A 15,392-nucleotide genomic window follows, 5' to 3' on the forward strand; every position below is an offset into this window, starting at 1 on the left:
TCGCACAGGGGAGTCGCAGCTCTCCCAATGTCATGTATAAACGTGATGCCGAGATAGCTGAAAGTGTTTAAATCTTTGCAGGACTTTAGGCTGGGTCCACACTACGTTTTTGCAATCCGTTTTTTTCATCCGTTTTTGCAAAAAAAATTGATGCATTTGTGTGCATCCGTTTTGATCCATTTTTTGTAACGAAAGTCAATGGAAAAACGGATCAAAACGGATGCACACAAATGTATCCCTTTTTTCTACACTTTTTCATCTGTTTTCTTTTGCAAAAATGGATGAAAAAGACGGATTGCAAAAATGTAGTGTAAAATCAGCCTTACTGATACAGCCATTCGGCCACACATTGATACATGATGCAGGGAGTCCACTGCGCAGCTTCACGTTCTGTAACCTCCATTGATTATGGAGCGTAAGAATAAGGCTTAAAAGTCAGCTCCATGGTAGATTGAAAGAGACATTTTACTCAATAATTATAAAGCACTGAAGCAAATAAGAATCTGAAGACGTATCTACACTTATTCTGCTTAGAGCAGGGAAGAAATAACTTTCTAACACTGTAGGTTCACACTCACAATTGCCGTTTAGCACTAACAATCAAAGCCAAACAGACCTTTGTATCAACTGACATGAACGGAGCACAAGGGGCCCCCTTGGCTTAAAGGATCCATCTATTCAGGGCCGTATTAACAGCTGCTGTTGCCCTAGGCCCTAAACCTGAAGACACCTCATCTCCACTCCCCAATTAGCATGATTATTATCTAGTTTCTGAACATCATATTGATATCTGATCAGTTTTAGGCCGCATTCCCACATTTACTGTACGTCACCACATGCAGCCGAAGCCAGACCCTCATGCGGTAACCAATAGGCGTATGGCCAATAATCCTGGTAACAGGCGTCACATTTAACAATGCCATACCAGACCTGAACAACACTGCCATACTGTGACTGGATAACACCACCATACCAGACCTGACCAATAACCCCCTCCCCCTTGAAAAGACACCAGATTTACTGGCAAGTCTGAACGGGAGGTGGGAGACCAAAGAATAATAATAATAATAATAATAATAATAATAATAATAATAATAAAAAGAAAGTTGTTTCCTTCCCCCTGCTCCCTGGTGCTGCCCCTCTGAAAGGTGCTGCCCTAGCCACCGGACTACAGTGCCTAGTGGCCCTGCATCTATTGTCTAATGCTAGATAACCCCTTAATGCTTATCCAAGTGATTCTAAAATGTACTTCATGTTAGTAGTAAACTTTGGTTGACAATTTTTTTCTTACAAATCAACTGGTTCCAGAAAGTGCTAGAGATTTGTAATTAACCTATATAAAAAAAATCTCAAGTCTTCCAGTACTTATCAGCTCCTGTATGTCCAGTGGGAAGTGGTGTATTCTTTCCAGTATGGAGAGCAGGGAAGGTTTTCTATGGGGATTTGCTACTGCTCTGGACAGTTCCTGACATGGACAGAGGTGGCAGCAGAGAGCACTGTGTCAGACTGGAGAGAATACACTTCCTGCAGGACATACAACACCTGATAAGTACTGGAAACCTTGAGATTTTTAAATAAAAGTAAATGACAGATCTCTAGCACTTTCTGTCCCCATTTGATTTTAAAGAAATTTTGGGGGGTAACAACCCCTTTAACCCTCTCTTTGTTGAAAACTCTAAAATGTCTTTAAAAAAAATTAACATTTGCATTTTTTATTGAAATTCTCTGCCTGTAACAAAGATAGTCACTTTCAAAATTTATGTACGGTATTTGAATACGTTAACACGAATGATGATTAAGTCCACTAACAGGAGCGAAGCTCGGGTACAGCATCAGGGGGTAGGGACAACCATCAGTTACAGTAATAGGGGTGACTATTGGTACAGTAATGGGGAATAGGGGACACTATCAAGTACAGAAACGGGGACAGAGATAAACATTAGTTACAGCAACAGGGACTAGAGATCAGGGCTGGCGTCGGGGTGGGTGGGGGACCTGGGCAATTGCCTAGGGTCCCCATCCCCCAGTTGTCAGGGTAAGGACTGCACTGGCAGCAGCATCTTGGAGTGAGCCTCGCTATAGCCAGAGACTCATCACATAGGGGCTGCTGTGCTGCTGGAGTCACCTTAATAACTTTCTCCCTTAACCCTTCCTTTAGCTCCTCCTACACTATAGTATATGACCTCCTGGTGCTGCTGTGACTGGTGTAATATGACCTGCCCTGGCGGTGGGGATGTACTGGATGGTAAGGATGTGTGCAGGGAGTATGAAGAATCACAGTCGTCTCCTGCTATAAACATGAAGGAGCACGACTACACCCAGTAAGCTCTGCAAGAAGTGTGTCTACTGCATATGTAGTGTGAAGATGTAATGTATAGTGTATGTACTGTATATGTAGTGTGGAGATATAATGTATAGTGTATGTACTATATATGTAGTGTTTAGATTTATTATGTAGAACAGTGCTTCTCAAACTTTTTTTACTGGAGCCTGACTCAACAGATCAAGGCAATGCTTGGGCCTCACCAGACTGACCAAGAGGGTGCCTGGGCCTCATTATCTGTGGTTGAAGACCATTTAAATAATGCTAGGGCTACCTGTTACCCATCTCCCAAGCTCTAGATACTAATAAAGCAACTACGAAATAAATTAATAATGTTGGTAAAATGGAGATTTTTGCAAACAGTCACTACTTCTCAGATCATAGTTACTTTGTGAAAACTGGCTCCCCAGCTGGGCCTCACCAACAACTAGGGGGCGCCTCACTGGTGAGGCCCGCCTCACAGTTTGAGAAGCACTGATGTAGAATGTATGAATCTTGTTTGTGTCCATGTGTATACTGGATGTTTATACTTCTGCATAATATGTTTTTGTATGGATGTGTTAGTATGTATATGTACCTGTTTGTGCGTGTATTATATATAATAGTTGTATGTTGTATTACGTTCTTCTGTTATGTTGAGATATTAAAGGGGTTGTGCCGCACCTAATCTAGAGTTGGGTATGTAGACACACTGCTGTATGCTGTATGGCCCCACTGCCATTGCAACTGTAGGAGAAGGAGCTTCTCTCCATGCCCATACGAGGGCATAAGGGATGCATCCTATATACGGCACGTATGTTTGTTAATTTACACCTGAATTTTTCATGGAATAAACACAGATTTTTTAAAAAATATTTTCCTCAGTGCTGCAGACTATTTCTGGAAATAAATCTATCTATCTACAGTATCTATCTATCTATCTATCTATCTATCTATCTATCTATCTATCTATCTATCTATCGATCTATCTGTCTATACATCTTTCTCTTTAATGTACCATCCTTCTCCGCATCTTCTTCTTTACATGGATTTAAGTTTCTTTGAACTGTAAACTGCTCAATAGAATTATCCTTGCAATAGATTTTGGTAGACAAGCCTGAAAAAAACATGCAATATTAGAACAAGGAAAGAACATATAAAGCAGATTAGCGATTAAAACAGGCATTAAAACAGGCATTTTATCTTCATATATAATATATATATAAATATAATAGTATACTGCGCAACAACAAGTTGTGGTGCACTCATCCCTATAGTGCTAACACAATAGTGCATCCTAAGGTCGTACTCCGATACCTTAGTATTTTTAATAAAGTCAAAGGCTTGTTTGTACAATGTTCTCCTCATCTCCTCAGATCTGGAGTAGGTTAAGGCTATGTTCACACTACGTACAACTACGGCCGTAGTTCTCGCCGCAGAACTACCGCCGTAGTTTTGCGGTGTGTAACATAGCCTAATTTGTAATGGGATCCTGGCCAGAGCGCATATGATGTATGTACGCTCCGGCCGGGATCCCATTACAAATTAGGCTATGTTACACACCGCAAAACTACGGCGGTATCCTATGCGGCTCCGGAAAAAACTGACATGTCAGTTTTCTGCGGCTGGAATTCAGTGAATTCTGGCCGCAGAAAGCCCTGTCAGTTCACACAGTGAAGCAAGCGGCTCCGGACGCTTGCTTCACTGTGCGCTATGGGAAGCTCTGATGCGGGCACACGCTGATGCACCCGCATCAGAGCTCTGCGGCCGGACGGATCATCCGGCCGATACTTAAGTACCGGCCGCGATGATCCAGGCACAGACCGACTGTTCTGTGACCCGGCCGGGGTCACGGAACGGCCGGTCTGATACGCAGTGTAAACATAGCCTAAGGCTAGGTTCACACTATGTATCTGTGCGGCTGTATTGCGGGCGGTAAATCATCGGCCGGATTTTTCCGGTTCATGCGTACGCTGGAAAGTATACGATATACGGCTGCACAGTGCACACTATGTATGAATCTACGGCCCTATTGTAAACGGACCCGTAAAAAATGAACAAGACCATTGTTTGCGGCTGGAAATGCGGCCGTGGATTGACAGGCGGTCCGTACGGAGTTCTTCAAAAATAGCCGGCAATGATGCCGAATGCCGATGCCTCTAATAGTTAATATATTAAATTAATAAAACACATTTTCTTTGTAATAAAGTCCCTTTCGTTGTTCAATAATTTAATTCTAACGAATCCATCATTGTGCAATTAAATATATTGTTAAAATAAATATATATAAATAATTGTATATTTATATATCTATTTATTTTTTGACAGTATATTTAATTGCACAATGATGGATTTGTTTTAATTAAATTATTGAACAACGAAACTGATTTTATTTCAACGAAAATGTGTTTTATTAATTAAATATTAATTAGTACAGGAAGCTCCAGTAAGCCGTTAATTCATATTGCCGGCAATAGAGCATTCTGTACTAATCATCACTTTACTGTAATTAAAACATCAAATGTTTCTTCTAATTATGTTATCACAATAGCATTATTAGAAGAAACATTTAGAATTATATGTGCGCTCAGCTGATTGGCTGATCGGCTGAGCGCACATATAAAGAGCCGGTCCGCAGCACAGTGACTTCATTGTGCTGCGGACCAGCGAAGAGGACACATCGGGGTGAGTATAGAGCTCTCCCCACCCCCTCCCCTGCACTGCACCCCTCCCAGTAAGGAAGGGGGGTCACTTAACCCCTTCCTTGCTGGGATGGATGCAGTCTGACATCAGTCTGGCCCCCAAGGGGTTAAGGGGGATGCAATACATCCTCCCTTAACCCCTTGGGGGCCAGACTGTAAGCAGCGATCTGTAAAGATGCTGCATACTGTAAGGAGCACAACACCGCTCACAATGATGGGTGTTGTGCTCCTGTTTGTGTGTTTTTTGTGTGTTTCTCCCTTTTTGTTTTTCAGATATCGGTATCCTGTGGATTACGTCGGATTCCGTGGACTACGTCGATGACCAGCGGTTGTTTGGTGTTTTTTTTTAATAAAATGGTCAATGAGGGGTGTGGGGGTGTTTTTATTTGAATAAAAAATTTTTTTCACTTGTGTGTTGTCTTTATTTCTTTACTTTATAGACTTAGTAGTGGAAGCCGTCTAATAGACGGAATCCATTACTAAGTCGGGGCCTAGTGTTAGCCGGTATAAAATGGCTAACAGTAACCCCCCCATTATTACCCCAGTACCCAATGCCACCAGGGGCACTGAGAAGAGCCGGGTGCCAGTGGTCCCGGAGCGTCAAAATTGGCGCTCCTGGACCGGGCGGCAGCAGGCTGGTAAGATTTAGGCTGGGGAGGGCCTAAACCAATGGCTCTTCCCACCCTGGTGTTACCAGGCTGCTGTCGCTTAATTTTTAACCCGGCTGGTTATAAAAATAGGGGGGACCCTATGCGTTTTTTTTTTTAATTATTTATTTATTTTTAAAAAAACGTATAGTTAACGTAAAGTTAAACATTTTTTTTATTCAAATAAAAACACCCCCACACCCCTCATTGACCATTTTATTAAAAATAAACAACAAACAACTGCTGGTCATCGACGTAGTCCACGGAATCCGACGTAATCCACAGGATACCGATATCTGAAAAACAAAAAAGGGAGAAACACACAAAAAACACACAAACAGGAGCACAACACCCATCATTGTGAGCGGTGTTGTGCTCATTACAGTATGCAGCATCTTTACAGATCGCTGCTTACAGTCTGGCCCCCAAGGGGTTAAGCGAGGATGTATTGCATCCCCCTTAACCCCTTGGGGGCCAGACTGATGTCAGACTGCACCCATCCCAGCAAGGAAGGGGTTAAGTGACCCCCCTTCCTTGCTGGGAGGGGTGCAGTGCAGGGGAGGGGGTGTGGAGAGCTCTATACTCACCCCGATGTGTCCTCTTCGCTGGTCCGCACCACAATGAAGTCACTGTGCTGCGGACCCGCTAATTATATGTACGCTCAGCCGATCAGCCAATCAGCTGAGCGCACATATAATTCTAAATGTTTCTTCTAATAATGCTATCGTGATAACATAATTAGAAGAAACATTTGATGTTTTAATTAAAGTAAAGTGATGATTAGTACAGAATGCTCTATTGTCGGCAATATGAATTAACGGCTTACTGGAGCTTCCTGTACTAATTAATATTTAATTAATAAAACACATTTTCGTTGAAATAAAATCAGTTTCGTTGTTCAATAATTTAATTTAAACTAATCCATCATTGTGCAATTAAATATACTGTCAAAAAATAAATAGATATATAAATATACAATTATTTATATATATTTATTTTAACAATATATTTAATTGCACAATGATGGATTCGTTAGAATTAAATTATTGAACAACGAAAGGGACTTTATTACAAAGAAAATGTGTTTTATTAATTTAATATATTAACTATTAGAGGCATCGGCATTCGGCATCATTGCCGTATATCGTATACTTTCCAGCGTACGCATGAACCGGAAAAATCCGGCCGATGATTTACCGCCCGCAATACAGCCGCACAGATACAGAGTGTGAACCTAGCCTAAAAGTGTATTGACCCTTACCAGCCACCATACCCACGAAAGCAGTGATGTCACTTGAACTTTGTGGACTGCATGCAATATGCTGATTGTTGGTTGTAGTGGAACCGCTCACCGGGGCCCGCTCCCAGCACACTTCTAACCTACTCCAGCTCTGAGGGGGATGGAGAGAACATCATACAAACAAGTATTTGACTTCATCAAAAATACTAAGGTATCGGAGTACAACCATAGGATACACTATTGTGTTAGCACTATAGGGATCAGTGCAGCGCAACTCATTGTAGCGCTGTATACTATTATATAGGAGTTTTTATATCTATACACACATAGGAGTACGGGACTCCTATAGCTATATAGCAGCAAGCAACATATGTGCAGTACAGCGCCGTGTTACAGTGTATGTGATTTCTTGAAATGACCCCTATGCCAATGCATTGCTTTATTAGTGGGGGGTTATGGTCACGGAGCCCTTCTCTGTGGACCTGGTATATGCTGATGTCTCTTTATGAAATATTAATATTATTATATTTATTGGTTAATAAAGTGATTTATGAATGAATTGAATAGTGACCCCATAATAAAGCATTGTGGCCAGTTATCACCAAAAGTTGTGTTTGAGTCTTATTTAGGTTATGTTAAGATGACATCACTTCTACATCACTACTTTTAGCTATTAGCCTTCACACATAACGGATCTGCTGTGAGTATGTCAGCATCCTGCCCTGTTAACCCCCCGCCGCCGGAGCATATACTTCACCTGCTCGCCGCTCCGGCTTACTTCGGGGCTCCCGGCGTCTTCACGTCCTGCTCAGCCAATCAGTGTGCTCAGTGGGCAACGCACTGATTGGCCGAGCAGGACGTGCCGCAAACCGCAGCATGGAGAAGGTAATGTAAACGCTCCAGCGGCGGGGGGGTTAACGCGGCAGGCTGCTGACATACAGCGGGATGTCCATCCCGCTGCAGGTTTGTCTGACCATAGAGTGTACAGGGCAGGGATCCGGTACGTGTGAAGACACCCTTATAATGTATTTACTCCCATCAAACCCTGATTGTTATTCTCCTTGTAAATGCCTTAGACAACAAACTGGTGAGGCAGCCATCCCTTCCCATCAAACTAAAGACTTGTGGCAATGCTGAATAGTAACACATACATTCTGTACTACTAAGATAACGGTTGTAAAGGTCCCAGCGCAGCAGCTGCATTGTAATGCACATTGACAAATCCATAATCAAAGTTTAGAGAAGACATTTACTAGACAATGAATAGCAAAAAAATTGCCAGAGCGATAGAACAAATACAGCTGTACTTCTTCCTCCCTAGATCTAGGTTCAATTAGTGCTGCAAATTTTACACACTTTATATTTATTTGGCCGGGTTTTTGTCTGCCTGCCGGTAATTTTAACTTCAAACCATTAAGCTAGAAGAAGATAAATTGTAAAGACAGACTAACACTGCTGAGCTTGGTGCAGCCAGCAGAGAATCCTACAAAGATGAAAAATTTGTACCTGCAGTGCTTTCGAACTTGGAGCACGCTCAGGTTTGTTTGAACCCGAACAGTCTGCATTTGATAACCCCTGGCTATAGAGGTTGGATGCTACCCTAAGGCTGTCTGGAAAATATGGATACAGCCATAGGCATCCAACTTCTTGAGCCATCGGTAAATAAATTCACAGCATTCAGGTTTGTATGAACCCAAGTGTGCTTGAGGTTTGCCCATCTCTAGTCATTTCTGTAATGTACATCTCTTTTGAATTTGACACAGGAACAGAGTTCTGAGCGCTGTCCCTCCCACCCCCTACCAAATACAGTGGCACAGACGTGCCAGCATCAGAATTCTGTGGCTGCAAAGATCATCCTGTCGGTACTGCAGTACTGGCCGGGATGATCTTTTCTGAGACCGGCCGTTCCGTGACCCAGCCGGGTCATGGAACGGCCGGTCTCTTACTTAGTGTGAACATAGCCTTAGGCTGCATTCACACGTTCCGTGTTCTGTCCTTAAAACATGGATGACACAGACGGTGAATGACTGTTCTGGACTGTTTACCCAGGGAAAATAGTTTGAATTTGTTTCCCTGCTCCTGGCATGATATTGTTACATCATGCTGTGCGGGGAAACAGTCCACATGAATGCATGTGAATGCAGCCTTATCTCTGCTGCATGAGGCTACAGCAGGGGATTAAGTTGTTTGTGGAACCTAGAGGTTAGATGGACCAATTGGTGACTATACCAAAAAGTGTTGTTGATACTGTAGTACGTTTACATTAGTGTATAAAAAGTAGATTTTCTATACACTAATGTTTGGTTTGGTTTGATAAAGTCAGACCTTACTAGTTACAACTAAAATACACATTACAAATATAACATTTGTTATACATCTCCATTACCTGCTATGTTTGTTTTTCCTTCCTCCTCTGACATTTCTTCAGGAGCAAGCTTCAGAACTGTGATGAGTTCAGACAATGAAGATCCGCATTGTGTAGAATGCTTATTCACTTCCAGAGTACAAGGCTGAGAGAGGCAATGCTAAACCCAAATAGGAATATGTGCTGTACTTTAATATGGCAAAAGTTATTAGAATTTTACATATTCAAACATATCGATTATAATTGGTAACTCAAGCAAACCATTCTCCTGAGCCACATTCTGTTATCTTTTATGTACATAATTACAGTAGGTATACAAAGGTTTATTTCATTTGCAGCAGTTTATCTAATCACTAGTCATAGCAGACACGATACATGTTATACACATCCAGTAGTGTTTACTAGCAACTGCTAGACTGTAGCTCTGTACCTCTTCAGTACTGGAGGGAAGCATGTGGATATCCTCCAAGAACATATTTGGCTCTAAGTTTTTCTCTATTGATGTGTTTAGTCTACAAAACAAATTAAATGGCATGATAATACATAAATGTATGGTACTTCTCTTACACCAAATAGAGCACAAACCAAAAATCTGCAACTTTTTCAGGACGTAAGCTCTGCTCACTTGATGGGTGGACAGGAGGAAGCGGAAAGCAAGGGCACTGATTTACCCAGATGTTCATGCCTGCTTGCAGCCATAAATCATGCAAAAAATCTCCAATAGGCAGCATGGTGGCTCAGTGGTTAGCACTGTAGCCTTGCAGCACTGGGGTCTTGGGTTTAAATCCCCCAATGGCAACATCTGCAAAGGGTTTGTATGTTTTCTCTGTGTTTGTGTGGGTTTTCTCCCAAAACAGGTGAATTTAGATTGTGAGTCTCAATGGGGAAAGCTACTGAAATTGCTGAATTACGGAAAGTGCTGTGAAATGAGTTTGTGCTATACAAATAAAAGCATAATTATTATTACACCAGCTCAGAGCTGGTGTAGATATCTGTGACTGCCACACAGCAGCCTAAGGGTGCCTTTAAACAGACAGATTATTGAAGCCAAAGCCAGGAATGGATTTGAAAAGAGGAGAAATTTCAGTCTCTTCTTTATGACCTGTTCCCTGTTTATAGTCTGTTCCTGGCTTTGGCTTCAATAATCTGTCAGATAAATCTTTCTGTGTAAAGGTACCCTTAGATTCCCTGAATTTTCTGAGAGGCACAAATCTGGGTTGGGTTATGGGGTGTTTTTTTTTTTATAGAATATGTCAAACAGCTTTATAATGGACCCCTCCCCACCCACTCGCGCTGCCAGAGGCCTCCATTTGGTGGAGAACATCGGGTCTGGGGTTTCTTAACTGCATGGAATAATGCAACATACTGCACTATTCCATACAAAGCAATTCAGTGAAAAAAACATATATCGAGCAGTATGTTGCATAGGGAAACTATGGGAGGAATCTATCAGTTATGCCTCTGGTGTACCACTCCGTTTGGGCAAAAAAACTACATCTTTTGCCTGATGTATAGCTGCTCCCCTGATGGTTGGGCAGAGGGCGCAGCAAGGAGGAGGCATGGAGCCATTTATCATGGTGAAAATGTACTCCTGCTCCAGCCATGTGTCAGGCCCAGATCTGACAGATTTACTAAGAGGCGTGTGTCTTTTATTAAATCCGGCGGGGGACACTAGACAGGTCATGGATAAAGGTGTGGAGAAGTGTAAAGCAGGGTTAGTTTATTAACAAATATCCCAACTACATCACCCCTGTTAGGCTAATGTAATCCCTTTTGTCCTAAGCCTCCCCCCATCCCCCCTCCCCTCTCCCATACCTGCCCTTCCTGTTCTCCCTCTACTGGCATTAGGGTTGCTAGTGTACTTAGATAGTGATCAAATGTACATATTTTGTTTACTGCACTGTGTTTCGGATCATTAGCCTTGGTTACATGATGTAAATATTGTTCCTGGATTTGAGTGGCAAAATGTTTTGTTTGTTTTTTTTTATTTAATTTTGGCCCTTTTCCATACTGTTGGAAGCATTATGCCTAGGTTCCCAACCACCATTCTCAGCTCTGAAGGGACCCTTGCCTTGGGTCCAGTAAGTATATTTTTCACAACCTCTCCCTCTCTTCCACTGAGCTTACTTACATCTCCAGGGCTTTGATTATCCCTTTAGATATACTGTATGTAAACTTAATGGGAGACTGTGAGGAATGTGTAGTACCTGGTGTGAACTGGGCCTAGTGTTTGTTTTTGTGTGCCACATCCGACTGCTTCTCAGCTTCCAGCAATGCAGGAGTTAAGCTGAAAAGCTGCTGAACTTGTTAATGCACCTGTGTTGTCTGTGTGATTGACGGGTTCCTCTGCCTGTCTGCTACCTGGAAGATCAGAGCGCTGAGTTGGTCAGCATAAAACAAAGCTGAGGTAGGGTTCCAGGGCTGGCTATTAGGTTAACTTCCTGGTCCCAGCTTCCCCTGTCTACTCCTGCGATCCCTGCTCCTAATCCCTCTGTTTGGCTCAACTTGTTACCTGACCTCCTGCCTGACTATCTGTTTGCTTGCTGATTTTGTACTGCGCTGCCTGTTTGGATTTTAACCCAGCCTGTTTGACTATTCCTCTGTGTTTGTTTGTCCGTCTTGTTCCGTGTGTACGTATTTAGTGTAGGGAACGTCAATGTGGTTGTCCACGGCCGCCTAGGGCCGACTGAGGCAAGTAGGCAGGGAAAGTGGATGGGTTTTGACCTTGGGCCCACTGTATTGTTGTGTCTGTACCTCCCAGTCCTGAGAGAGACACAGTAATGCTGAGCTGATTCAGCTGAGCGCTGCTGCATCCTGTACTTGCTCCCGCGCACTGCACCAAGAGTCACCTTATAGATTGTCAGCCCTTATAGATTGTAAGCCCCCATGGGCAGGGTCCTCTTCCCCCATGTACCAGTCTGCCATTAACCTTCATGTAATGTGTATTTGATCTTGTAATGTTCCCGTTTGTTACCCATATCGCATGTATAGCATGTATAGGAATTAAGGGTGCTTTATAAATAAATATTAATAAGTGAGCGAGGACGCAGTGGTGCCGGGATGAATTATCGGCAAATGAAAACACTCCTTTAAAAGGGTATTCCACTTGCTAAATCATCCCCCCTCCCGGAGACTAACAATTTAACAATTTGTTCCTTACTTGTCATTATCTTTTCAGTCTCCTTTCCCCAGTTCTGAGGCTGCTGCTTATGCTGAAGACACAGAAAACTGTATGTGAGCTGCTGTCTCCATTTCCCCCCACTCCCTTCCCTTGCAAATGGCTGGATGCAGAGCTTTCAGGTTTAGACAAACCCAAATGTGCTCGAGGGTTGCTAATCTCTAGTAATTACATAAGCATAAACATGTTGTGTACTGTAGTGTGTGTGTGTGATTAAAAAACAGCATCTTGCCGATGCACCTTTACAGAAATCTAGCCGGCTTTAAGCTGACGTATAATTTTACTTCACTTATCCCTAGCTACACCTGCTCTTTGCGCAAGCGCACTATCCCCCCACAGCCTGCATCGCTGCAAAGAATGAAAAGAAACGGTCTGTCTCAGATTCAAATAAACATACCTGAAAAGCGTTTCCTCAGCAGGGAAATTCTTCTGCCAGTCCACAAGTGGGTCTTGTATGGGAAATGTTTTTAATCTGCTTAGTAGAGCTCTCATTCTAGGTACATGTCGTCCAAATTCTTTAAGATGGTCTATGAATACAATATCCTCTGGCAGTAGATAGTCTGAAAGTTCATTTCACAGTAATACTTAATAATTGATCATTTGTTTTGCTAGTAAAGAAGATCTGTTTTAGTTATGTGCAATGTGTCCCTATTGTTTACAGCAAAATATCTTCATTTAGCCATTTTTGGGACCATAACCGGCTGGATAAGTTTATTTTTCAAGTGTTATTCAGTGTTGTGAATACTATCAACATATTACTGAGCTCTGTTTCCTCATCAATTATACTATACACAATAGCTACACTTACAAACCAAATTATTGAACCCCCATTACAAGTGTGAGTTGCAAAATTTACAAACTTTCTGCGGTTTGTAAAAAACAAGAAGAATGTACATAGATCAACACCACAAATATACTAAGTGCCATCTGCAAATTAACAAAAAACAACACCTATAACTACCGCAGTCTCAGAATTATTCAACGTCTTTATGACAAGCATCTTTTCTACTAAGTAGAGCACCCTTTTAATGTCGTGCCCTGCTGCAAGAGTGATGCATAGTCAGATACCAGCTTCTGCCAGCAATTCTGAGGAATCTTAATCCATTCCTCATGGGCAATAGTCTCAAATTCACTGTGCGTGCTTCTCATGATTCCCCCCTATTCCACCTGAGTGTTCTGTCTCTGGAAAGATTGGTTCCCTTGCTGCCTAATAGTTGAGGCTAACAAATTGACTGCTGAGCTGCTGACGGGAAACGGGCTTTGATGGAGATTAAGTGAATGAAGATGGATGTAGACGACTTGACTTACTTCTTCTGGCATGTCTGCGCCATGAGCAGTGGAGAGTTACTGTGCTTGAACTGTCTGCTGTGTTCTGCGGGGGATTGGTTTTCAAGGCACACCTACCATGGTCTATGCAGCAGCTATAAAGCTCCCCTCAGAAAATACACTGGACAATGTGCTGTGTTACCGACTTAGAAGCATATTGCAACCTAGTGTTGGTTTTGAAAGACTGCTGGTTTTGAAAGACTAATGGTATTTTTTACCATCTCTATCCATTATCTCTTTTTTTTTTTGCTATTGCTTACCACTAGTGTAACTAATAATAATAATAATGATGGTCAGGGCCGGCCTTTGGGGTGTGCGAGCTGTGCGGTTGCACAGGGCGCATCACTCCTGGCCAGCTAGAGGGCGCTCTGGCAGACAGTCAGCTGCACACCTAACTGGTCTGGCAGACAGACGTTCTGTCTATCTGCCAGAGCGCCCCCCTAGCTGGCCGCCTGCCCTCCTTGCATAGGGGTTGGTTTGGGGCGCTCCAGAAGATAGACGGGCTAGGGACCTGGCAAATTAATCTTCCGGGTAGGTCCCGGTAAGCTCCGCCCCCTGCCGACAAGCCCCGCCCCCGGCGCCCACCGCGGGATGATGACTCTTTACTTGCCCCAATACAGCCTGCTGTGTGCCAAGATCCCATCAGTGTGGTGGCCTGTGACCTCTGCCCAGCCATGTGCCTCCTCCTCAGCAATTTGTGCAGCCTCCAGGATCCTGCCCCCTGCTGTAAGTCTGGTGATTCTTCTCCCTCCAATCTACCTCTTTATCCTCCTTCCCATCTACCTCTTTCCCTCCTATCTATCTATCTATCTATCTCCTATCTATCTATCTATCTATCTATCTATCTATCTATCTATCTCCTATCTATCTATCTATCTATCTATCTATCTATCTCCTATCTATCTATCTATCTATCTATCTATCTATCTCCTATCTATCTATCTATCTATCTATCTATCTATCTATCTATCTATCTTCTATCTATCTCTCTCCTATCTATCTCCTATCTATCTATCTATCTATCTATCTATCTATCTATCTATCTATCTATCTATCTCTCTCCTATCTATCTATCTATCTATCTATCTATCTATCTATCTATCTATCTCCTATCTATCTATCTATCTATCTATCTATCTTCTATCTATCTCTCTCCTATCTATCTCCTATCTATCTATCTATCTATCTATCTATCTCCTATCTATCTATCTATCTATCTATCTATCTATCTATATATCTATCTATCTATCTCTCTCCTATCTATCTATCTATCTATCTATCTCCTATCTATCTATCTATCTATCTATCTCCTATCTATCTATCTATCTATCTATCTATCTATCTATCTATCTCCTATCTATCTATCTATCTATCTATCTATCTATCTATCTATCTATCTTCTATCTATCTCTCTCCTATCTATCTCCTATCTATCTATCTATCTATCTATCTATCTATCTCTCTCCTATCTATCTATCTATCTATCTATCTCCTATCTATCTATCTATCTATCTATCTATCTATCTATCTATCTATCTTCTATCTATCTCTCTCCTATCTATCTCCTATCTATCTATCTATCTATCTATCTATCTATCTATCTATCTCCTATCTATCTATCTATCTATCTAT

At 42.2% G+C, this 15,392-nt stretch overlaps 1 protein-coding gene across 6 annotated transcripts in view; it reads right to left on the minus strand.

The window, feature by feature from the left end:
* SHOC1 (shortage in chiasmata 1) overlaps positions 1 to 15,392 on the minus strand; it is a 134,549-nt gene that overhangs the window by 95,982 nt on the left and 23,175 nt on the right. For 5 of the 6 annotated variants that reach the window (XR_011362317.1, XM_069964340.1, XM_069964337.1 and 2 more), the window contains exons 6-9: positions 12,832 to 12,994; positions 9,687 to 9,768; positions 9,278 to 9,416; positions 3,321 to 3,419 (exon numbers count right to left, since the gene is read on the minus strand). Coding sequence is in view for 5 of the 6 variants with exons in the window: in XM_069964340.1 (XP_069820441.1) it covers positions 3,321 to 3,419; positions 9,278 to 9,416; positions 9,687 to 9,768; positions 12,832 to 12,994 (483 nt within the window). In the remaining variant the exon portion in view is untranslated. The remainder of the gene's footprint in view (positions 1 to 3,320; positions 3,420 to 9,277; positions 9,417 to 9,686; positions 9,769 to 12,831; positions 12,995 to 15,392) is intronic. The other variant, XM_069964341.1, reaches the window with a different exon arrangement.

Source organism: Dendropsophus ebraccatus, chromosome 3 (assembly GCF_027789765.1).
Source record: "Dendropsophus ebraccatus isolate aDenEbr1 chromosome 3, aDenEbr1.pat, whole genome shotgun sequence".
NCBI lineage: Eukaryota > Metazoa > Chordata > Amphibia > Anura > Hylidae > Dendropsophus > Dendropsophus ebraccatus.